This window comes from Barbus barbus (assembly GCF_936440315.1).
Source record: "Barbus barbus genome assembly, chromosome: 34".
NCBI classification, from domain to species: Eukaryota; Metazoa; Chordata; class Actinopteri; order Cypriniformes; family Cyprinidae; genus Barbus; species Barbus barbus.
Genome location: NC_136762.1, coordinates 138,311 through 163,362, shown reverse-complemented (window position 1 = coordinate 163,362; position 25,052 = coordinate 138,311). Strand labels below are relative to the sequence as shown.

The 25,052-nt window shown below is 44.1% G+C and overlaps 1 protein-coding gene across 1 annotated transcript in view; it reads left to right on the top strand.

Moving 5' to 3' along the window:
- The window catches only part of lsamp (limbic system associated membrane protein), a 140,355-nt gene that overhangs the window by 93,652 nt on the left and 21,651 nt on the right, over nucleotides 1-25,052 (top strand). The window contains exon 2 of the mRNA XM_079392698.1: nucleotides 20,682-20,914. Within this exon, the coding sequence (XP_079248824.1) occupies nucleotides 20,682-20,914 (233 nt within the window). The remainder of the gene's footprint in view (nucleotides 1-20,681; nucleotides 20,915-25,052) is intronic.

Sequence of the window (25,052 nt, the reverse complement as noted above, 5' to 3'; positions counted from 1 at the left end):
TGAATGTTTTGTGTGAGTGTGTGTGTGTGTGTGTGTGTGTGTGTGTGTGTTTTGTGTGAGTGTGTGTGTGTGTGTGTGTGTGTAGAGATGGAGGAAAGCATCTCTCTTTCATGTCGTTCAGAAGACGAGCAGGATGGTGTGAAGCCAGAGATTCTCCTGCTGTTTCTCTGTTAATTAAGAGCATCACAGGAGGAGTCAATGAAAGACTGACTGTGTGTGATATTTGTATGACTGTGCAAGTTATTGTGAGGTGTGAGTGGCAGTACGTTATGTTTGATTAAAGAGGCAGACGGGTGAGAGTTCGCTTCATCCAGTTCAGCGTTTCCATTAATTAACGTCAGGCATCTGGAGCCGCGGCGCTTCTCTGAGGCCTCCGGAGCCGCTCGCTGGAGCTTTTAACGTGCGTCTGAAGCGTGTTGTGTAAACTACTTAAGATGGAGGACAGATGGAATTCATTAATTCAGAATTTGCAAATGAAGCTGCATAAAAATTGCTGCCAATTATTTCCACTCAGAGACTTTCTCTCTGTCACCCTCTTCTTAGGAGGCGGCAGTAACACACACACACACACACACACACGTCAGATTCACCTTCATCTCTGCACTGCAGTCAGGAACCTCTCATTTAGAATCTGAGCTGAAAAACCTCCAGCTGAAAACACTTCAATCACATGACCAATAACATGAGAAATAACAGTATTTACACACAATAATCATCCTGATCACTGTAGATAGTTTCCTCCTGCAGCGGCTGAAATGAAACGGTTTGATTCACAAATATGAATTGATTTACTTACTGACAGATTTGACGCAAATAACTCAATCACATTCGCAAGTTTTCTCTGTATTTGTGTTCCCAGCTAACAGCGAACGTTCCCACAACTGACACTGACATTTTCTAAAGGTTACATAAAACTTAAGGTAAAAGATTCTTAATAGAACATTTATAGGAAAGGAAAGGATGTAACGTGGTTTACTTGGAATTTGTGCTCTGCATTTAACCCATCGAAGTGCACACACACAGCAGTGAGAAGTGAACAAACACACACACACACACGCCGTGAACACACACTCGGAGCAGTGGGCAGCCAATGCTGCGGCACCTGGGGAGCAGTTGGGGTCTCACCTCAGTCGTGGTATTGAAGGTGGAGAGAGCGTTGTACATTCACTCCCCCCACCTACAATCCCTGCCGGACCTGAGACTCGAATCCTCAACCTTCGGGTTACAACTCCGACTCTAACCCTTAGGCCACGACTGCCCCCGTTATAGAACGTTCTTATGTAATTTATGCATTCTCATGTTGAGAGAAAAACATTTTGAGAACAACATTCTCTGAACATCCTTATGATATTATTGGTATTTACTGAATATTAACCTTGATGGGATAGTTCAATGAAAAATGAAAATTATGTTCCCTTCATGTCAATCCAAACCTGTATGAGTTTCTTCTGTTGAGCAAAAAAAGATATTTTGGTTTCTGGTTCCTACTGAAATGTAAAAATAATAAAAAAAAAACACTATGGAAGTCAGTGGCTACTGTCACATGTGTGAGTCTCCACATTCTTCCAAATAGCTTATTTTGTGTTCAACAGAAGAAAAGAAACTTGTGCATGTTTGGAACGACATGATGGTGAGTAAATGATGACAGAATTTTCATTTTTTGGGGAACTAACCCTTTTTTTCTAACTTTTAAAAAAATGTTTTATCACAACAAGAAAATGGCATTTTAATATTGCAAATCACTGATCCCACGAGGTTTTCAGAGCATAAATTGCCAGCTGGTGTTTGATGGGTGTTTTTAACACTGCAGGTCAAAGTTACACTGGATACTGTCACTGTGAGTCTGAGATGAGTTTGACTCTGCTGAAGATCATCTCTGATCATCGTAAATGATCTCAGATCATTTCAGATTATCTAGTCAAATCAAGTCACCTTTACTTATATAGCGCTTTTTACAATGCAAATTGTGTCAAAGCACTGCACAATATCAAAAAAAAAAAAAAGGAAAATAAAGTGTCAATAAATTTGAATAGTGTCTTTGCAATAAGGTCGCCGATATCGCTGGAAATGAAGCGTCCCCAACTAAGCAAGCCAGAGGCGACAGCGGCAAGGAACCAAAACTCAATCGGTGACAGAATGGAGAAAAAGCCTTGGGAGAAACCAGGCTCAGTCGGGGGGGCAATTCTCCTCTGGCCAAACAAACCAGCAGTTCAGTTCCAAACTGCAGCAAGTCAGATTGAATGGGCTCAGCTGGTTCCAGTGGTCTTTTCCGATGGCTGTCTAAGTGGCGGGGTCCTCATATCTCATCGTTTTAGATCATCTCAGATTGTTTTAGATATTCTCAGATCACCTCAGATTGTCTCAGATTGCCTCAGATTGTTTTAGATAATCTCAGATCACCTCAGATCGTCTCAGAATATCTCAGATTGCCTCAGATTGTTTTTGATCATCTCAGATTGTCTCAGATCATCTTAGATTATCTCAAATTGTTTTTGATTGTCTCAGATAATTTGAGATTATCTCAGATCATTTTAGATCATCTCATATTGCCTCAGATCGTCTCAGATCACCTCAGATTGTTTAAGATCATCTCAGATCGTCTCAGACGTCTCAGATCATCTCAGATTGTTATAGCTCATGGCTGTCCAAACTCCTGGAGGGCCGGTGTCCTGCAGATCACCACAGATTGTTTTAGATCATCTCAGATCGTCTCAGATAATCTCAGATTGTCTCAGATCACCTCAGATTGTTTTAGATTATCTCAAATCGTTTTAAATAATCTCAGATTGTTTTAGATCACCTCAGATCATTTACGATTATCTCAAATTGTTTTAGATCTTAGATCAGATCCCACTACAGTATTTTTAGCCCGATTTAGCCCCGATTTCCCCCTCCTGAGAATCTGAGGAAAGATCTTGTCGAACACATAGTTCAGTCCCGATGTTCAGTGCGGATTATCTGGTAATGTGAGGCGTTCACAGATAGAACCTTGCACCTCCCGATCTGCTCGCACACAAATCAGGGCCACCCCGATCATATCAAACATGTTTGATATTAAGGATTTAAATCGGGATGATGACGGCTATATGATTACGTCAGTACTTTCACAATAGCCAATGCGCGATGCACAGGTCCGTTGGATAGTGGAGATGCAGGAAATGGCTTCTTGAAGTAACACTTTTGTAGTAACACTGTCTGTATGTGTCAAACGTATCACAACCGTAAGGAGAAAGAGAAGCGCTGGGGTGAAATCGCCTCAGTTTTGAATGTACCGGGTGAGTGCAGAAAGCTGCTTGCATGTGAGGCGTTCCGTCTGGCATGATACTATGATAATAATATCTTGTAGTGTGTGATGCGCCACGATATTCAAATCTTGCAGTGTGTGCATGACTTGAGGGAAGGAAATCTGCCAAAATTCTCCTTATGTGTGTGCTGCAGCCAGATTTCATAATCGGCCTCAGATCGTCTTAGATCGTCTCAGATTGTCTCTTGTGCTCTTAATTGTGGCTAAGTGCAGATGTGATTGTCTGCATGGTCTGATTTCTGCAGTGTTTGTGTTGCACGTGCTACATATCGCTGGTGGATATGAATAAAGCATGAGGTGAGTGTGAGTTTGACAGGAGTGACGACTGCAGATAAAGCAGAGATGGCATCCGTTATGAGCGGTGCCGACCAGCATATTTCCACTGACAGTTCAATCTCACAGCCCGTATTTCTCATGAAGTGCTCTTTACAGGAGAGGACGTTAGCAGATACGAGATATACTCGTTTCTGGCTGCATGAGCTTGTTAGCGTTCCTCGCCGATGAATCTAAATGTTAATGCATTCAGAGACTCTGTTAAGAAGAGCTTCACTTCTCAACGAGTTAAACTGCGTAGCCTTGAGATTCCAGCCATATTTAAGCGAGTCGTTGATTATCTCTGCTAACCCACTTTTATCCGGTGAATATGTCCACCAGCTGTCTGCGAGATCCTCCGGCGTCTCTGATTGTAACCCCTGATCCCGTGCCCAGCTTTATATCTTCTCTTATCTCTCCGTAATCTCTCCACAATTAACCATCCCGCTATGGCGTCTTCTGCTCCGCAGTGATTGTCAGTCAGAGCCTGGCGTTTCTCAAGTACATAATTGAGGAAAGTAAAGCGCTAAGATCCGCCATTAGCCTTGCCGCATCCAGCGGCCTGTGAAATAGGCTCCACTTCACGGCGCGGAGACGCAGCTCATCCATCTGGCCTCCGAGGGATCGCTTCACGCTCGTCTCCGGCCGCAGCAGAGGAACATCTGGCCCGACTCCAGAAACTTCCAGGAGAGACTCTGGGCCGTGATTGAGTGTTTGCACACTCGTATTGTTCACTAGAAAATGCCTCATTGTTGGTCGTCTTTACGGATCAGCGCCGAGTGCCATGTTTCCATGGCAACAGCATGATTTGAGCATTCAGTGCAGAATAATGCATTGCAGCAGCGGCTTTCGGTGCTGGATCAAACACGCTAAACAAGGCTCTTCACTGATCTGACCGCTTGTCTGTCATCAATGAGACTCATGAGCTTCCTGCTCTGATCCGACAGCGGCTCGTGTTTAATTACAGTGATCAGACCAGCTGAGCATGTGTGTGTGTGTGTGTGTGTGTGTGTGTGTGTGTGTGTGTGTTATTGTATCCAGAAGATCATGAGAAACTTCACTTCATCGGCAGAACAACACACACACACTCACTATATCAGAGAGCTCATCTCATAGACTTCCATTGTTTTTCTATGAGGTTAATGATATTTTCTCTCCTAATCTGACCTTTGACCCCTAAACCAATACTCACTGAAACCTGTGCAAACACCAGATTTAAATACACTTAAAAATAGGTTTAAAAGGTTTTTTTTATGTGCATTGATGCTTCCATGATGAATCTTTAACATCAATGGAATCTTTGCATTCCACAAAAGAAAAACCTGGACAGAGATTCTTTAGATTATTAAAAAGTTTTTTATACTATGATTTTTTTAAGAACTGTTCACCAAAAGGTTCCCAGCTAAGAGGAAACATTTACTCAAAGTTACAGAAAACATTCCAGACTAACATTATTTAACTGTTTGCAGAATAATTTAATCAAAAATAAATAAATAAATATATAAATAAATAACAAAAATAAAAGTTTTGGAAACATTTAAAAAACTGGATGTTTTGAACATTCAGAGAACATTCAGAAATAACATTTTCATAACAATGGAAATGTTAGGAAAACATTCTTAAAATAGTCCTACCTGAGTTCTTGAAAAAAAAAACTTTTGGAAGCTTTATTTTTAAGTGTAAAAACTTGATTTGTTGATTCATGCATATTTTTAAGTAGGTTGTCATAATATTTCACTGTATTAGTGAGAACATTTGGCACAGTTAGAAACATTTGGCCCTCACAAGTACAACTAAACAAGGACACACTCTCACACACACACACACACACACATACTTGAGTTTCTATCACTGTTGTGTAATGCAGTGTGACACACACAGTCATGCTGCTGGTGTGAATGTGATCATGTGCGGCCCAATCAGAGCTGTGATGATATTCAGATCAGCTGCTGTGATTCTCATCCTGAAGCAAAAAAAATACAGAATACACACTGATTCTCTGGAAAAATTCTCAGAGGAAATTATTTGAGAAATCACTCACACAAACACAGACACGCACACATACACTCACAGACACACACACACACACACTGACACACAGACATGCACACACACAGACACGCACACACATAAACACGCACACACACACACACACACAGACATGCACGCATACACACACACACACACACTAATTAATCATGACGAAGCATGATTTTGGTGGACGGCGTGACACTGAAGCTGAAAGTGACCTGCAGTGTCTCCTATAATTCTTCTCTTCACTGAATATCTGCAGGATTTGCTCAATAACCCTGAACCTGAGGCATGTGCTGATGCTGACGTCACAGAGCTCTGCTTCATTCTGTCTGGTTTCTCTGAAGTTTGAGCTCTTCTGCAGACACTGAATTATTGACACAGATACAGACGGACAGACGAGGCAAACTGAGCCAGAACCTGCTGCTATTCTTGTCTAAAACTACGACAGATCATCACTGCTAACTGAAATAAAGAAAAAAATTAAATGGTTGCCTGCTAATAAAGCTTCTTCATCTATCCACTGTACAGAAGGTTCTTTAGATTTATAAATGTTCTTCAAATTAAGGGCCAGATTTGCTATGAGCTTGCACCAGCGCAAACCCTTATTTAGCTTTAAAAACTATTGTCAGGATTTACTAAACACACACAGTGGGAAATTATCGCTGAAAAGATGTACACGGTTATTTTTACGACTCACATTATTGAATATACATTTGTAGGAGCTTCCCACTCCTACAGAGTATTTAAATGAATCACACAATGCGATTTACTATGATTTGCACTCATTATTTAACGCCCAAAAAAAGCATGTCATAAAGCAGGCGGTAATTTGCGCTGCTGTTGGTAGATTGCACTGGTCATTATAGAAATGATCTGCTGTGTCTGTGTTCTTTATGTGTGAATTGTCAGTAAATCACACGCAGAATTTTCCCTCCCATCAGCACTTTTATAGAATTGTGCTCTAATGCTAGGTTACCCCGTTTAGTAAATCTGGGCCTAATACTAAAAATGGTTCTTTGAGAAGTGATCAATGAAAGGTTCTTTGCAGAAGCATAAAACAAAAACAATAAACAAAAGGAAATGCAATTTTGAAAGCTTTATTTTAAAGACTGTTGGCAACTAATGGAAATAAGTACTCAAATTAAAGCCATAGAAATATTTACGAAATAACAAAAACTTCACCTAACCCCTCCAGAACTCCAGTGAGTCTGAGATGAACAGCACTGGTTTATCTGGTTACTTCATTAACTCAAAGCGGTCTCACTAACGACCAGCAGCATGAGTCTCTGCTTCCTCTGAGGCTGAACACCGAGAGAAAAACGTCAGGAGTCTCTCGGCTCAAATGCCCTACAGACACAGAGAGAAGGTCGAAGATATCGATTACCCATCATGCATCTCTGCGGTTCGTCCGGAGGCCGGCTCTCGAGGAGCGCTCTGACACACAGTCCGGCTCCTCGTGTGTTTCTGGCAGCGGTTCTGAGCGGTGAATCCGGTATGTCCATGTCGGAGTGTGTGTTTGTGCCGCTGTCAGTGTGCTGAGGGATGCCTTTGATTTCGGCCGAGTCGCTTTCCTCTGATAAGAGAAGAGAAGGAGCTATCACTCCGAATGTGTGACAGACACCTGCAGATCACACACACACACACACACTGCTGAATTAGCATGAGCACACGCCTGCAGATCACACACACACACACACACCGTTGAATTAGCATGAGCACACGTCTGCAGATCACACACACACACACACACATCGCTGAATTAGCATGAGCACACGTCTGCAGATGAGCCTTTCTGCTGGCCAAGAGAGGAGAAGATGGAAGAAACACCACCAGTGTGTGAGTGTGTGTGTGTGTCTCTGTGAGTGTGTGTGTGTGTGTGTCTCTCTGTGTGTGTGTGTGTCATGATTGTTCCTCAGACTCTCACTGAAGTTGTGCTTTATGTGTCAATTCCACACTGAGTCTGAAATTTTCGCACGTTAAAAAATAAATACGACCTCATGTTATGTCAAACATGTTTACACACTGCCTCCGAAACGTTCGTCCATCATAAAAAAAAATTTGCATCAGGTTAAATTTTCTGCGTTTTTCACATCCTTAGCAAGCATTTTGAGAGGTGTTCTGACAATTCAGAGCCATAAGCGAATGCCAAAATCCAGAATGGTTTCTGACAGGTTGATCCACTTCGTCTCGCACCACAAATAGATCCTTGCACACTGAGTTCTCAGAAATTGGTGGTGTTCTTTTTAATATGTGGCTCTAGTTTCGCTAGCAAAGCATCAAACTGAGCCACTGACATCCTGAAGTAAACTTTGAATCGTTCGTGATAATCTCCTTAATAAGGAGGGGAACTCTACGTCCTCTCTATATCTCGGGACTGGACGGACCCAATATTACCTTTATTTTTCTCTTTTTAAGAAGCGAGAGGACAACAAAATCATCCTCACTGCTGGAACACTCCATTTAATACTGTTTTGCGAATTTTTCGCAACGGATTAATTAATACGCATCGGACTCAATGTGCAAGGACCTTTATGGTTTTGAATGTTCCTCTAATGATCAAGCAAAGAACACTGAAACTGTCCTTGACAAAAACAGTGTGTCAGTGGACCAGAGACCAGGAGAAAAACAAGAAAATCAAACCTTCTAGCAGTTCATCGTTAACAAAAACATGGCAAACAGAAATAAAGCACCAGAATTCATCATCATCGCTCTGTGTTGTTTTGTTTGGTTTGCGACGGTGAAGTCCTCTGTTGTTGAGCTGGCTGATGATAGAGCGGTTTAAGTTGTAACAGCAGCTCAGATCTCCCAGATGCTGTTTAATGGACCTCTCTCTCGATCACCAGAGTTTTACTCATCAGCATCCTCTGCTGTACAGAGAACAGATGCTCGTCATAATCCAGCCTTCATCATCCTTCATCTTCACAAAACTGCTGACTTTATTGTAGTTTGAGATGAACCGGTCACTGCTGAATTATCAGATGTTGACCTCAGGTCCATTATCAGACCCAGAGCTTCCTTTTATGTTTGTTAAACTATAACCTCTGTGCTTTGTAGCGTATAAAACAGCTGTTTATTGTTGCTAAAGTATTTCAGGCCTGTCACATTAAGTCAAAATTCAAACATTGCAATTTGTTCAGATAACTGAATATATTATATTAATAACTTTCTTTCTCAAAGCATATTTTGTCGCCGTGAAGCGTGTGATCAAACACTTTGATGATGTATGAAGTGAGAGACTCGCACCATTGAACTGAACTATAGATCCTACATTTCCTCAGACAATTAAAATAGTTTTAAAAACTACACAGATATTGATGCCATAATTGATGTGTCATTAGTTATACCTGTGTAAATCTGGCTGTTATTCCATTAAAGCATTTAAATTGAAAATTATTTGGATAATTATGTTTTATGATGCAAGAGCCAATCAATAATGGAAATGATCCACAGCGAACTCTGTAATCGATCAGTCGTGTGTGTGACGCTGCGGTGAAGTACAACCTCGGCTCAGAGGATCTGATGAAGTGACGCTCAGAGAATAACCTGCGTTTGATTGTTATATTCCTGCCTGTTTCCATTTCCATAAAACTCTCTGTTAAACTTCACTGAGCGATGACTGTAATCATGATGTTGGATGTTGGCGTTACATTTAGCTTTTAAATTGACAATATTTTATAGAAATTCTACAAGTGATATTTTATGTAACTGTATTTGGAATTATAACATTATGTAATATAATCTTTTAAGTCAAGTCACGTTTATTTCTATAGTGCTTTATACAATACAGATTGTGTCAAAGCAGCTTTACAGTGTCAGCAGGAGAATAGTCAGTCAATAATGCAAGCGGACAATAATAAAGAGTAATTTTCCCGCTAAATCAGTTCATTGATGACTGAGTGATGAGCTCAGCTCTCCTCCAATAGTGTCTGTGCATTCTCAGAACTTTGGCTAACATTCTGCCAACGGTCTCTCAAAGCTATGAATTAAAATTTCTAATATTAACAAAATGTTTGTTAAAGTTATCCGGTCTTTAATAATGGTCTCAAAACATTAGCACAAAAACATAATACATTGTTTCCCTGAAACATATCAGTTGGAGGTTCATCTGATGTTTTTAAATATTACTATTTGTTTCAGAACGTTCAGAGAACATTCAAAAGTAACATTCCCATGTTTACAAAATGATAAAAATGGAACGTTCCCTTTGCATAACCAAATCAAAAACAGGATGTTGTAAATGTTTAGAGAACATTCAGAAATAAGATTTTCATAACTTACAGTTCCCTTCCAGGAACTTCGAGCTGCGTCCGAAAACGCTATGGGGAACGCCTTCAGCGTGACCACGCTCTGAATATTACCTGCAATCAGTCAAAAATAGAAGGGCGAGGTGTCACGGGCGGGGTGACGTCACGACCAGGAAGTATATAAGCACGTACGGCGGAGCCGGCGTCAGCTTTCTGTCATTCAGCAAGCGCTCTGTATGTTGTCAGTCCATTTTGTGTCTTGTGAGTCTTATTTAGTGTTGTCTGTCCTAAAAGATGCCTAACTCCAAGGCCAAGACAATGGGTGATCCCAGATCGCGTTTCAGGTTGTGTGTTAGTCCCTGCCCTCGCTACATCACGAGAGGGGACACACACAATCTGTGTGTGGCCTGCCTGGGTGCGGAGCATGCGGCGTCTGCTCTCAAGGGAGCCGATTGCCCGCACTGTGAGCAGCTCTCGTTGCGCACACTCCGCACCCAGAGGGCTCTCTTCGAGGAGGGAGCCTTTGCGAGTGTTCCTCACAATGCTGGCCCCGCGCTGCCGAGGCGGAGCAGCGGCTGCACTCATGGGGCTCGCACATGGATCATCAGATCCAGCGCCCGCTCTCTGTGTTCGGAAGCCGCGTTTCTTCCCCCAGAGAGAGGGCTCGACGCCCCGCTTGCCTTCCTAGCTTTGTAAGCTGCAGTGTTTGCACAAGCATAAGAGAAAAATAAAGCCGGTCCCGCTTCTGCCGTAAAAAAAGAGAGAGAAAGGTAGAGAGGCAGCTGCGCTCGCAGGGCTCGCAGAAAAGAAAAACAGGCTGATCTGGCTGGCGAGAGTCAGATGGACATTTCCCATATATCCTCCCGTATCCGCCAGATCTGACGCCCCGTCTCTCGGTTTGGAAGTAGTACTCAACGCTTCGTCTCTCTTCCTCCGAAGAGGTTGACGTGACGCGCGTTGACGAGGTTTCGCCGCCTCGTTCGCTCTCGAGCTCTCCGCGCGGTTTCGGTCCCCGCTTCTGCCGAGCTATCGAGCTTCTTGCGAGCTATCTGTCTCCCTCTATGGCATCGTCTTTGAAGGCTCCTGCTCTTCTTATAACATCTTTGATGGGCAGAGGGTATGCGCTCTCTAAACTCAGGTGGCTGCTGGGCGGGCGCAGCCTCCTCTGCATACCAGCTCCTCGCGCAAAAGGTCCTGACGGGCGACCCCCAGGACCATGGAGGGCGACCCCTACTGGGGTGGAACGGCTTACACCGCGGTACACGGTGACCGTCTCCCCTCGGTGCCCTCCGGGGACCTGTCTACCAACCCTGCCGTTGTTCCAGGGCGCAGCGGGTCCCAGCGAGTATTGTCCTCAGGTTTCTCCGCCTGTGATTACAGCGGGCCTGAGGCACTCGCCTCAGCCGCCAGATCGCGCGTCTCCTTTCAGTGCGGTCCGCCCCGAGCAGGCTCTGGTTTTGGAACAGGAAGTCGATATTTTGCTGAGGAAGGAAGCCATCGAGTTGGTTCCTCCTCACGAAGTTCACACCGGCTTCTACAGCCGGTACTTCATTGTTCCAAAGAAGGATGGGGGGCTGAGGCCCATACTGGACTTGCGTTTGTTGACCCGCTCAGCCAGAAAGCTGAAGTTCAAAATGCTCACTGTCAGCCAGGTCGTGTCTCAGATCAGGTCCAAGGACTGGTTTGTCACAATAGACCTCAAAGATGCCTATTTCCATGTTTCCATCCTTCCCTCTCACAGGAAGTTCCTGAGGTTCGCTTTCGGGCCAAAGCGTACCAGTATCGGGTTCTTCCCTTCGGCCTAGCACTCTCACCCCGCACTTTCACCAAGTGTGTGGATCCAGCTCTGGTCCCGTTGCGACTGCAGGGCATCCGCATACTCAATTATATCGACGTTTGGTTGATCCTCACTCAATCAGAGCGGTTGGCGGTTCGGCATCGAGATGTCGTTCTTGCCCACATGAAAGACTTGAGGTTAAGACTAAACGCCAGGAAAAGTGTGCTTTCTCCAGCTCAGAGAACCACTTATCTAGGCGTGGTGTGGGATTCGACCACTATGCAGGCGCGGTTATCCCCTGCTCGGATCAAGTCGATCCTCACGGCAGTCAGGATAGTGCGAGAAGGCCAGCCATTCACTGTCAAGCAGTTTCAGAGGCTGCTTGGGCTCATGGCAGCTGCGTCCAACATGATCCGTTCGGCCCTCTGTACATGAGGCCCCTACAGTGGTGGCTCAAGACCAAGGGAGTCTCCCTGAGAGGCTGTCCGTGCCTTAGACATGTGGAGGGATGGGAGCTCCTTGTCGCTGCGGCTCGCTTGCGACAGACGCCTCCCTCACCGGTTGGGGTGCGGTCATGAGTGGCCACCCTGCCCGCGGTCTGTGGAGTGGTCGCCACCTGACGTGGCATATCAACCAGCTAGAGATCCTAGCTGTGTTCCGTGCACTCAAGCACTTCCTCCCGGACCTGAGAGATCACCACGTGCTGGTCCGCACCGACAGCACGGCAGTGGTCTCTTACATCAACCACCAAGGAGATCTGCGGTCGCACCCCTTGTAGAAGCTGGCACACCAGATCCTTGTGTGGTCCCAGGGCAAGCTCCTATCACTGAGAGCTGTGCATATTCCTGGGTATCTCAATGTGGGAGCAGACGTCCTGTCGAGACAGGGGCCGAGGCCCGGGGAATGGATGCTTCACCCCCGAGGTGGTGAAGCAGATTTGGAGAGTTTTCGGCCAGGCACAGGTGGACCTCTTTGCGACTCGAGAGTCAGCACAATGTCCCCTCTGGTTCTTGTAGCCCCTCCAGCTCCTCTGGGACTGGATGATATGGTACAGACCTGGCTGAGGCCTCGTCTGTACGTCTCTCCCCCCTCTCAGTTCTGGCGAGAGTGCGCCGGGACGAGGTCAGTCTACTGTTAGTAGCACCGTTCTGGCCGGGCCGAGTATGGTTCTCGGACCGGATTTCTCTCCTCGACGGCATCCACATCCACAGAGCTGCCCTGTGGAGGAAGTCGGACCAATTGCTCGTGTGCTTTGGTCCGCCTAAGAGGGGTCTTCCTGCTACGAAGCCCACTCTTAGTAGGTGGATAGTGGATGCCATTAATCTGGCGTATGAGGCCTCTGAACGTCCCCCGCCGTTGGGAGTCAGAGCGCACTCAACACGAGGTGTGGCGGCCTGCAAGGCCTTTTTGGCAGATGTCTCCCTGCAGGACATCTGCAACGCTGCTGGGTGGTCCACGCCCCTGACATTTGCCAGGTTCTATGACCTCGACATTCGAGCCACTCCAGGCTCTTCCGTCCTTTCGTCCTGACATCAGGCAGGGACTTGTCAGTGTGGCAGCATTGGTATATCGTTCCCCATAGCGTTTTCGGATGCAGCTCGAAGTTCCTGGAAGGGAACGTACCAGGTTACGTATGTAACCCAGGTTCCCTGAAGGGAACGAGAGCTGCGTCTCGTAGCCACACTTCCGGCATCCCTGCCAGCGCTTGCTTCATGACTTGAAGCTGACGCCGGCTCCGCCGCACGTGCTTATATACTTCCTGGTCGTGACGTCACCCCGCCCGTGACGCCTCGCCCTTCTATTTTTGACTGATTGCAGGTAATATTCAGAGCGTGGTCACGCTGAAGGCGTTCCCCATAACGTTTTCGGACGCAGCTCTCGTTCCCTTCAGGGAACCTGGGTTACATACGTAACCAGGTACGTTTTTTTACAATCACTTTGCTACTATTTTCAGAACCTTGATGTCATTTTTCACAACTCTAGACACAAAACTCAAAACGGTTATCACTTGTAACACAGGCTGTCTAATGTTCAAAACATTGCATTGTGCATTCACATCTTTAAAGAAATCTTGCACTTGCACAATCATTGGTTCAAAAAACAAATTTACTGTGAAATACCATTGAAACATAACTATAGATCACCCACACACAAGCAACCGATAGTTTCACTGTGTCATTGTTCGTACAATCATTAAATATTGTAGAACAAAATAGGTGATACAGGTTTCATTATGGTACTACATGTACTGTAAATAAATCTCTGTAAAAGTACTGCAGTAGTAGAGCGAATACTACAGACACAGTGGAATCATTGAACAAAGTTTGTAATTTATTGATGCAAAACACTACAGTACAATCACAACATAGGTTTATTTGAATTAAAGCAACAATACAGTAATTAGCTATGAAATAGAAAAGAAAAGACAGTACTGTAAAACATCAAATGCAGTGTTCCTCAACTTGCTTGTACTGTAAGAAACAACAGGAGTGATTACTGTACTTCTACATGGTCATCAACTCTGTGTTGTGGATTTGGCCACAGGTTCTCATCTACATCACAATGGATGTTTTCATTAGCCAAACATCTTGGAAAAAACCTTCGGGCATGGCGAATCCAGGCCTGACACTGGTCTACTGTGATGTCATTGCAGGCGTCATCCATGGCTTGTAGAAGAGCGACTTGTTCATGAGGGTGCCTATCATGAACCTTCCATCTCCATGCAGAGAAAAATTCCTCAATCGGGTTAAGGAAGGGAGAGTATGGGGTAAATACAGGGGAGTAAATTGTGCATGGGCCTGAAACCATGCTTGCACCACATGAGCATGATAGAACCTGACATTGTCCCACACAATGACATAGGTCACACCAACAGCTCTACAAACCTAATAGAGCTCATCAAGAAAGGTGACAAGGAGAGCTGCATTATATGGTCCAATATGAGGTCTGCGTCCCACCATACCATCTTCTGATATAGCCGCACACATGGTAATGTTGGCCCCACGTTGTCCAGGTACTTGGATGGTTGCCCGCTGGCCAATGAAATTCCGACCTCTCCTCCTTGTCTTGGCCAGATTAAAACCTGCCTCATCCAAATATATGAATTTGCGATGGTCATCATCAGCATCCAGCTCCATCACCCTCTTAAAAATACATTTTGGAAAGAGATTTAGAGATTACTGTACAATGTAGAATTTTTGGGAATGTTTTTACAACAGCCATCTTGAAACTGAATTTACCTGAACATACTCAGTCCTCATTTGCTTCACTCTGTCTGCATTTCTTTCGAAAGGCACACGGTCTAGTTGTTTTATAGATACCTGGTGTCTTTTCAGTATGCGTGCAATAGTCGGCAAACTTATGGATCCCTCATTGTTGAACATGTCTTCATTGTCCAAGATATGCTAGCGAATTTCTGTAAGTCGAATATAATTTCTGGCCCGAACCAAATCGACCACAGCCTGCTCTTGTTGGTCAGTTAGAATTTTGCATCTGCCTCCACTATTTGGCCTGGTCACAATTCTACAGGGAACATTAGAGTAAGAAGACACTTGGTCACATCACCTATTCTGTGATACACATTGGTATGCAGTCATTTGAAAATTGAGAGTAGCATAATGTTTAGTGCATGCTGATAACTTACCGGTTCTCATTGTGGAAAGTTCTGATTATTGAGGCCACGGTGGACCTTCTGAGGTTTGGTTGTATCATTGTAGCCGCCTCAGTCATTGTCATGCCATGATTTATGACATGGTCTACAACTATTGCCCGAATTTCATTGGACACTCTATGTTATTTCTGCCGCTGTCTTGGTCTGTGGCCTTGTCCTCTACCACATTCCCCCACACCTCTCAAACGAGGCCCATGACCACCTCTCAGAAGGGGTGCCTGTCCTCTATCACGTTCCCCCACACATCTCAAACGAGGCCCACGACCACCTCTCAGAAGGGGTGCCTGTCCTCTACCACGTTCCCCCACACCTCTCAAATGAGGCCCACGACCACCTCTCAGAAGGGGTGCCTGTCCTCTACCACGTTCCCCCACACCTCTCAAACGAGGCCCACGACCACCTCTCAGAAGGTGTGCCTGTCCCCTGCCAGTCCTTTGATCAACACGTCTTCCTTGTCTTCCTCCCACCACTGCTTGACCTCCATTGTGACCTGGATCACCTGCTGGCTCCATGTTACGTATCACTATGCTCTTGCAATTGGATCCCAATCAACTCTTTATATACCCATTCCACAATGTGCACTCAATCATCAGTAACGAGTTGGCAGAATTGGACAAGCAATTACAAGGGCCTGCATCTATACAGTGCAGTACTGTCAATACTGTAAATAGTCTGAAAAGGTGGTACAGTATTTGGGACCGTAGACACAGTGTCTGATGAAGCATTATGATAAAATATTAGGCTACATCCATGGATATTGTAGTCTAAAGCCCCTTTCACACTGCACGTTGGTCCCGGAACATTGCCGGAAAATTGCCAGAGTGCCTTCTGTGTGAACGCAACCACGACCCGGGATTGATTCCGGGACCAATCCCGGGTTGGGGACCTAGTAACATTGCCGGGTTCAGTCCCGGAACGAGCGCTGTGTGAACAAAAGCCGGATAAATGCCGTAAAGGCTGATGACGCACGTTATCATGCGACTCTTTCACCAGGTGTTTTGAAGGCAGATCAACATTCACACAACGAAAAATGTGTACACTGGAATGAAGCAGCGATCGAAGCTCACTATCCGCGCTGAAGCTGAAATCGTTCGCCAATTTAGCTTTTTTTTTCTTGTTTTTCGTTCGCCAGTTTAGTGAAATGGTGCGCGGCGCATTATATAAGTCACATGATGACGTCACGTGTCATTCCGGAACATTTACGGGTTGTGTGTGAACACGCGCACAGATTCCGGAAAATCAGAGGCAGTGTGAATGCAGCAAATCTAACGACCCAGGAACAATTGCCGGAACACATTACCCGTGTATTTTCCGGAATCTCTGTGTGAAAGGGGCTTAATTGGTTCATGCTCCACGCTAATTGGTGACAATGAATCTCGTTACAGTATCTTGAAACTTTCATGATTTAAACATGGAAGATCGTTTGTCTGTTTCCATACAACTATGCATTAAGAGTAATGCAACAGTTACTTATCATTTTGAGCAGTTGTATCAATTGATAGTTAGATCATTGTAAGGAAATGAATAGACACTCATTTGAAATGTAATGTGTGAATTGCCTTTTGAAGTAGTAGTACTTTGATGTTAAGTTGTGTCATATTGAACAGGTGATTTTTGTTGAATGAACAAATGATCTAAGTTTTATGTGTATTGTATCCAAGCAATTGAGAAAAAGGTTAGAGTTTTGAAAAATGTGCATTTTGATCATTGGTTGTGAGAAAAATGACATCAAGGTTCTGAAAATAGTAGCAAAGTGATTGTAAAAAAACTGTAACAGGAATGTTGTCAGCACAAATATTTGTCAGCCAGGGATTTGAACAGATCTGCTGCAAACACACACTTCACCTGTTCAAGATCCAGTAGCTGCTGGCGTTTACTGTTTGACATGATGATGTGTGAGCGCTGGTCTGGAGCAGTCATTCACGTCTCTTCATGTCTTAATGAAGCTTGTGTTCGTCAGTAGTTCAGCGGGAATCACTGCATCTCTGCAGGTCTCACCAGCAGCTGCTCTCATCTCACTTCAGTCTCCTTTAAAAGAGAAACGGCTTCATCTGTGAGAGAGAGTCCACCTATACCTGAGAGACTCACGTCTGAACACACCTGTGTGTGTGTGTGTGAGAGAGAGTGAGTGTGTGTGTGTGTGTGTGTGTGTGTGTGTGTGAGTGTGTGTGTGTGTGTGCATGAGTGAGTGAGTGTGTGTGTGTGAGAGAGTTTGTGTGTGTGTGTGTGTGTGTGTGTGAGAGAGAGATTGAGTGTGTGTGTGTGTGTGTGTGTGTGTGTGTGTGAGAGAGGGAAAGTGAGTGAATGTGTGTGTGTGTGTGTGTGTAAGTGAGTGAGTGTGTGTGTAAGTGAGTGAGTGAGTGTGTGTGTGTGTGACAGAGAGAATGTGTGTGTGTGTGTGTGTGTGTGTGTATGTAACGGAGCCTGAGCTGATTAAACTCATACAGAGACTGCTGTCTGTCTCTCACTGCCTCAGCAAATCCCCTGTCTGTCTCATTAGTGTCTGACACAGTGGCTCCCTCAGGCGAGCCCACAGCGAGTGTCCAGCACACACACACTGAGATTCCCGTCAGAGAGAGACAGACGGCGCTGTTGTCCTGCTGAAGAGACAGACAGATAGAGAGAGACGGAGTCTGACAGCTGCTGGTTGACAGTTTCTCAGCGGTTTAATTGGAGGAAACTCAGTGTGAGCGAGTGGAGATCATCCAGAATCACGGACAGAAAGTCCTGCATGTGCATCTCACACACTCTCACACACACCGGCGTTGATTATGTCCTCGAGAACGAGAATGAACTCGTCATCCTTAGAGCTTCACGTTTGAAAACAAGGAAGTAGACGATCCACACTGGAATATGAATGAAACCGTCTCGGTTACGTATGTAACCCCGGTTCCCGGAAGGGAACGAGACGCTGCGTCGAAGCGCTAGGGGAACGCCCACAGCGTGACCTCGCTCTGAATAAAAGTGTAACGTGTCCAATGGAAGGGCGAGACGTCATAGGCGGGTGACGTCACTGACCGGAAAGCATATAAGCACGTGCGGTGGAGCCGGCATTTGCTTCCAGGAATGAAGCAACCGCCCGCAGGGATACAGGAAGTATGGCTTCAAGACGCAGCGTCTCGTTCCCTTCAGGGAACCGGGGTTACATACGTAACCGAGACGTTCCCTTCCAGGAACTCGAGCTGCATCGAAGCGCTAGGGGAACGAGATGCCCACGCCTCCAGACTTCCAAAATACCTGCCCTGTGTGTATCACTGGGAGCACAACGAGGGCGAGAGAACAGAGGAGCCGGGAGTGGCCCTAAGATCAAGGTCGTAAAACCGAACAAAGGTGAGGGGCGTGGACCAACCCGCAGCATTGCAGATATCCTGCATCGAAACCCCTGCCAGAAAGGCCTTGGAGGCCGCCATACTCCTAGTTGAATGGGCCTTAAGCCCCAGAGGCGAAGGGATGCCTGAAGATTCATAGGCCAAGGAAATAGTATCCACAATCCACCACAATCCGCCTAGAAGCAGGCAGACCCCGCTTAGGAGGACCGAAGCAAACTAGCAATTGGTTCGTCCTTCTCCACAGGGCAGCTCTGTGGACGTATGCGTCCAGTGCTCGCACTGGACACACACAGTTATGCTTTCGCTGGTCAGGCTCCTGAAAGGGAGGAGGACTGAGGGCCTGCAGCATGACAGGCCGTGGTATAGAAGAGGGGATCTAGGAAATAACCCGCTCGAGGGTAGAAAAACGCTTTGGCCAGACCAGGGGCAAAGACGAGATAAGAAGGGGCCATGAAGGGCCTACAAATCCCCACTCTCTTAAGAGACCACAGCCAGGTCCCCGTAGGGACACGTCGTACAGGAGGCCTCAGCCTCAGCGCACCGTGGAGGAAACATGTAACCAGGGGGTGTCGACTCACTGTAAGGCCACCGAGAAGGGCGTGGTAGGCCGATAAAGCCGTAAACCTTCAGGGTGGAGTGAGTTACCCTTGCGGAGAAACGGGCCTGCAGGACCTCCAGCATTGCATGGGACAGCGCACAGACCTACCCCAAACTAACTGCACCTGTACTGTCTGCCCAGCCCTTGGAGCGCGCGCGATCAGAACAAACAGCGCAATCTGGCCGATCATCAGAGAGCAACAGCTCTCCTATGGACACTAAGACCACGTCCACCCCTGCCACCCCCATCCCCGTTGGGCAAAGTGTTGAAATGATCACTTGTTTGTGCTTTGTGAAGGATCGCGCCTTGCGCGCGGCACCATTGCACGGAAAAGATGTACCGGGAGAAGCGCGATCATTAGACGGCCGATCGTCATTTCCAAAAGGCAAATATTCCCCTTCAGAGTCAGAATCGGCGAATGACATTTGCAACACATCCTCACAGTACAACTTTTTATTAGCCGTTTGGCGATTTTCTCTCACAAATCTCACACTTTACTCAGACGCTATGAACTGAATTGCTTCCGCATCAATGACACAATAGCTCATTTACTCTGCTATTTCCTCGAACAATTTTGGTCTAGAATCGAAGTACTACATGTCTGCCATCTAGTGGAAGGGAATACAAATGAGCCATTACACCAGATTAGGAACTACAGCCCATTTCATGAAGTATGATGTCTTGTCGCAATTTTGCGACTTTGGCGCTTAGAGGGTTAAGACGTTTTTGACTAAAATACCATAGAGTCCATAATCCATAATAACGCTTCCTCCAGTGAAAAAGTGTTCTGGTCTGAATCAGGAGAGAAATCTGCACAGATCAAGCACCGTTTACAAGCCGAAACAGCTCTAAACAAATATGTGGCTGGATTTTAATGTGAGAGACAGCAGGAGATGCACTTTTTTACTGGAGGAAGAGTTATTATGGATTATAGACTATGGTATTTTAGTTAAAACGTCTTGATGATGGATTTGTTTCAGCTTTTGTCTTCTCCAGATGTTAACTGATGGACTGGAGTGGTGTGCATTATTGTGATGTTTTTATCAGATGTTTGGACTCTCATTCTGACGGCACCCATTCACTGCAGAGCATCCATTGCTGAGACACTGATGCTGATTTCTACAAACCTGATGAAAAAACAAACTCATCCTGATCTCATTTGAGCACATTTTCATTTTTGGCTGAACTATTCCTTTAACTCAGTGTGTTACTTGTCATTTCTTTGAATTTATTTGTGAATTTACTAGCAATTTCTGAGTGAAAATGTTTTTTTTTTCAGCGTAGGGACATCTGAAGGTTGTTTGTCACTCACACATATGACAGGCTCAAGTCTAGTTAAAGGATGACATGAGTGTATCTGGACCTGTCTGGATGTGTGTGATAATAACCCCAAGCTGTCTGTCTCTCTGTCAGGTGTTATGTGGACGATAAGGTGTCGAAGGTGGCCTGGTTGAACCGCTCGAACATCATCTTCGCGGGTGAGGATAAGTGGTCTCTGGACCCACGGGTGGAGCTGGTGACTCAGGGTCAGCTGGAGTACAGTCTGCGGATACAGAAGGTGGATGTGTTCGACGAGGGGCCATACACCTGCTCCATCCAAACCAAACAGCAACCCAAGACGTCACAGGTCTATCTCATCGTTCAAGGTGACCGCCGTGTGATTGACAGGCCATCAGACCAATGACAGCTCGTCCTCTGTTGCCCCTCCCACTCACTCCATCACTCGCGCTCAGATCAGACCTGATGATTAGCTTCTTGAGCGAGTGGGCGGTTTGGCAAAAATACCATATCACGATGTTTTCAGACAGGATCACGCTCCACAATCTTCTCACGATTCTTTGTTAGTTTCTTTTGAGAGTTACTGAGCTGCACAGTTTATAATCTCACTCTTTAAAACATACATCTCTCCTTGGAAACAAAACTTGAAAAATGAGTGACAGACCATTCAGTCAAGGCAGAGGTGGGTGATATAACCAAATTATTATTTTGCCTTGCTTTAGTTCATTACTTTATCATTGTTATTAAATTAGGAAGAAAGATGCAAACATTAAGGCAAATGCAATATAAGAGCGATACAGATGAAATAACCGGCTTTAATTTTCCAGCAACAGTAGGTCTGTTTAACAGCAGCATTCAAGAATAATCAAATGTAAAGATAAAACACTGCTCAGTCTTCACTGTATTGTTGTCAACAGTAGTGAGAGATTTACTCTTTTTTGTTTTTTTTGTCTTTTTTTGTTTGATTGACATTACAGTGTTTTTCAGCTGCTTACACACAGAATCTGTCCTTGTCATACAGTTTCTGAAAGCTGTCACTCAAACAGCAGAAGTATATCAGTTTGTGATATTTTGCAAGAGATGCGAGGCATTTTGCATTATGTGTGCAATTCTTGGATTTGTGTGTGAAAAAAAGTTTTGCAAATGTGTGTAAGCAGCTGAAAAAAACTAAAAACAGACGACTGACACATGTCTGATATTCTGTTTGCATTTGCTTCATGATAATGGTTAAACTGTTCATCACCATTTACTCAAATAATTATCCCAAATATTATCATTTTAGAATTTTTTATATTTCATCAGAATTCAATACAAATCAAGAGAACATCAACTCGTATGGTTTGCTGGCAGATTTAGACCGTGTGAATGAAAATAGACTGGCTGTATGGCACTATTATTTGAGCAGAAAATCTCAATAGAGATCAATAAACTCCAGATTACATGTTTGTTTTTTGCAGAGAGGGCATGTGTGAATGGTTGCCCATTTGGGAAGATAAATGTATCGAGAAGAGCTCTATTTGGGGATTGAAACTGTTGAAATCTGGCAACCGCAACCATGAAAGCTTGTGGAGGTTCGTTAGCAATGCAAGATAACGCAAATGCCAAATTGAAACAAAACACCTTCAGGATAAATGTGGAAAATATCACAGACAATTAAGCTTAATAAATCAAGAGAAGCAGAAATTGTGATCATGATTGAATTACTATTCATTGTGTAGCTCGTTTATGTGAAGCTTATGTGTATTTGACAGATTAAGCACAATAAGACAGGAAAAACTGTCAGAACAGCATGCGAGCAAAATCATTGAAAAGTTTTAACTGATCATCTTTTAAAGTGCATGCAAATAATAAACTTTGCGGTTTCGCTTGATACTTATGATCTCTGTGTGACTGCAGAGACTGAATTTATTAATTCATGATCTAATATCATCATATCCAGGGGTGCACACAAGTGGTGCGCATGCGTGATCTAAGTAAAAAATGTGCTGTGTAAATAAGTTCAGACTATTCATTTGCATACCAACATGGTTGACAGATTTTAATGCACAATTACCATTTTAGATCAACAAACTGTACTGTATCAGGTTTCAATACTAAAAAAAATGATTCATTGAATTTACTACATTTTTTTAAGGTAAGTGGTTGCAATCAGTTTATTTTAGCTACATATAAATAAACAAATTTGGCTGAAAGTTAGTCAACTACATTTATTTAAATGTAGCTAAAATCAATTGATTGCAACCACTTACTTAAAATGTAGTATAATTTTGTTCAGTGTATTCGAATTAAAAGCATAAATCCAGGCTACCCGCTCCCGTTTTCAAAGTAAAATGTAAAACTGTGACATTTCATTCCCTGATGCTCTTCAGTCGTCAGCGCTAAACACAGCAGCGCATATACTTACTTGCTGGCAACCCGCCAAAAGATTGCTGATTTTAAGTTTGAAAATGATGAAAATTCATAAAACAAAAAGAAGAAAAAAAAGAAATCATAAGTAAATTAGTAAATATTAGAAGTAAATATGAGCTTTTTTTAAAGTTTACAATAAAGTAATTGTACTCCTTTTTACTATAAAATAATAATGCTCCCTTGTTATTTTAAAATATAATAGTATTATTACACTTTATGATTTTGTTTATTATTTTATTTTTAAAAACTAAATACATAAGTGCAATAATATTATTATCACTACGAATAATTGATTTTTTATAGTTATATTTACAGTTTTTTTCAGCTGCTTACACACATTTACAAAACTTTGCCTCTTTTTTTTCCAAACTTTACACACAAATCCAATAATTGCACATAAAATGCAAAATGTCTCACATCTCTTGCAAAATGAAGCACTGCATTCAAAATATCACAAACACATCTCAAAAGCAAACATTTGCAAACACTTTTAATATTAATTCCTGTTAGATTTGTGTGTGTTACATAGAGAACTATGTGTTGTGTTTTACAAAAAGTGTTTTATGAAATTGAAAACTGAGTCAAAAGCTGAGAATTAGTGTCTGGTTTTGTAGATTTGGTGTGTGCTTCTGCTGTTTGAGTGATAGCTTTCAGAAACTGTGTGACAAGGAAATATTCTGTGTGTAAACAGCTGAAAAACTGTAATGGCTCACACTAACCCCTTTTCCACCAAGGCAGTTCCAGTGCTGGTTCAGAGCCAGAGCCTAGTTTCAAACCGGTTCTTTGTTTTTCGACACCCAAAGCACCAGCCCGAACCAGGAAAAGCGGTTCGTAAGTAGCACCAAAACATTGCTGGGCTAGAAGGAAGAACCGCTTGCATCAGGGGCTGGGGCGGGGTTACCGTGACCAACAAGATGAACAGAAACTTGGACCGCCATATTTGAAATAGCAGCTAAACGCAAACACGTTTGATTCGCCGTGTTTGGATGCCGATGTAGGTTCGCAAAGCCATGAACATCAATAGCAACGCAATGTCCGCCATTGCTGATAGGTTGTTTAGGCTTCTTCGGGATGCTTCTTTTGGATCGCTCTCGCGGTGCTTTATTGTGTTGTGTGCCAACCGATCGATCAGTCTGCGTGACACTGATGCACCTCGAACAAGCCTGTTGTGCCGTGCTAGTGAACGAAACATGAAACGTATTGTGACGTAAGACCTGGCTCTGTATTGGCTCTCTAGCCTGTGGAAAAGCAACCGGTTCTTAAAGGGCTCGTCAGTCGAACCAACTAAGAACCGGCTATAGCACTGGCTCTGAACTAGCACCTTGTTCCAGCTGGTGGAAAGGGGGTAACTGTGTGTAGCATGAGGACCAAACCAAACCTCCAAGTGCTCTTATGAGAACCCCTGATCATCGCACACACTGCTAGTTAGGTGCGTCTGAAGACTAGTTGACGAGTGTGTGTTGAGTGTAACAGCACTGATTGCAGGTGTTTCTCAGGCTCGTTGTGTGTCTGTCGTCAGTGCAGTGTTTCTCGTTGTGTGGATGTTCTCGAACCGTTAATTACCGCGAGGGAGGATCTGTAACTGTGCGCTTGTTATTTAGTCCAGAAGTGTTAACGTGTCGGCCGTTTGTTTAACTCCCCTTAATTACACAGCGTTCATTTCACACTCGTTCCTCTGTCTTAGAGTTTGGACAGAAATACTCTCACCTGCTGTCAGATGTGAGAGTGTGTTTCTGCCAAATATTTAGGAAAGTCTATGCAGTGTCCGTGAAACATTGTGAGGATCTGCTGCGTCTCTCATAACACATGCATGAGACGCTCAGATAAATGTGACCCTGCAGCACAAAAGCAGTCATAAGTAGCACAGGTATATTTGTTCCATGAAGATATTTAGTAAATTTCCTACCGTAAATATATCAAAACTTGACCTAACCCTAACCTAACATGTTTGATTAGTAATATGCATTGCTAAGAACTTAATTTGAACAACTTTAAAGGAGATTTTTTTCCACCCTCAAATTCCAGATTTTCAAATAGTTGTATCTCAGCCAAATATTGTCCTATTCTAATAAACCATACATCAATGGAAAGATTATT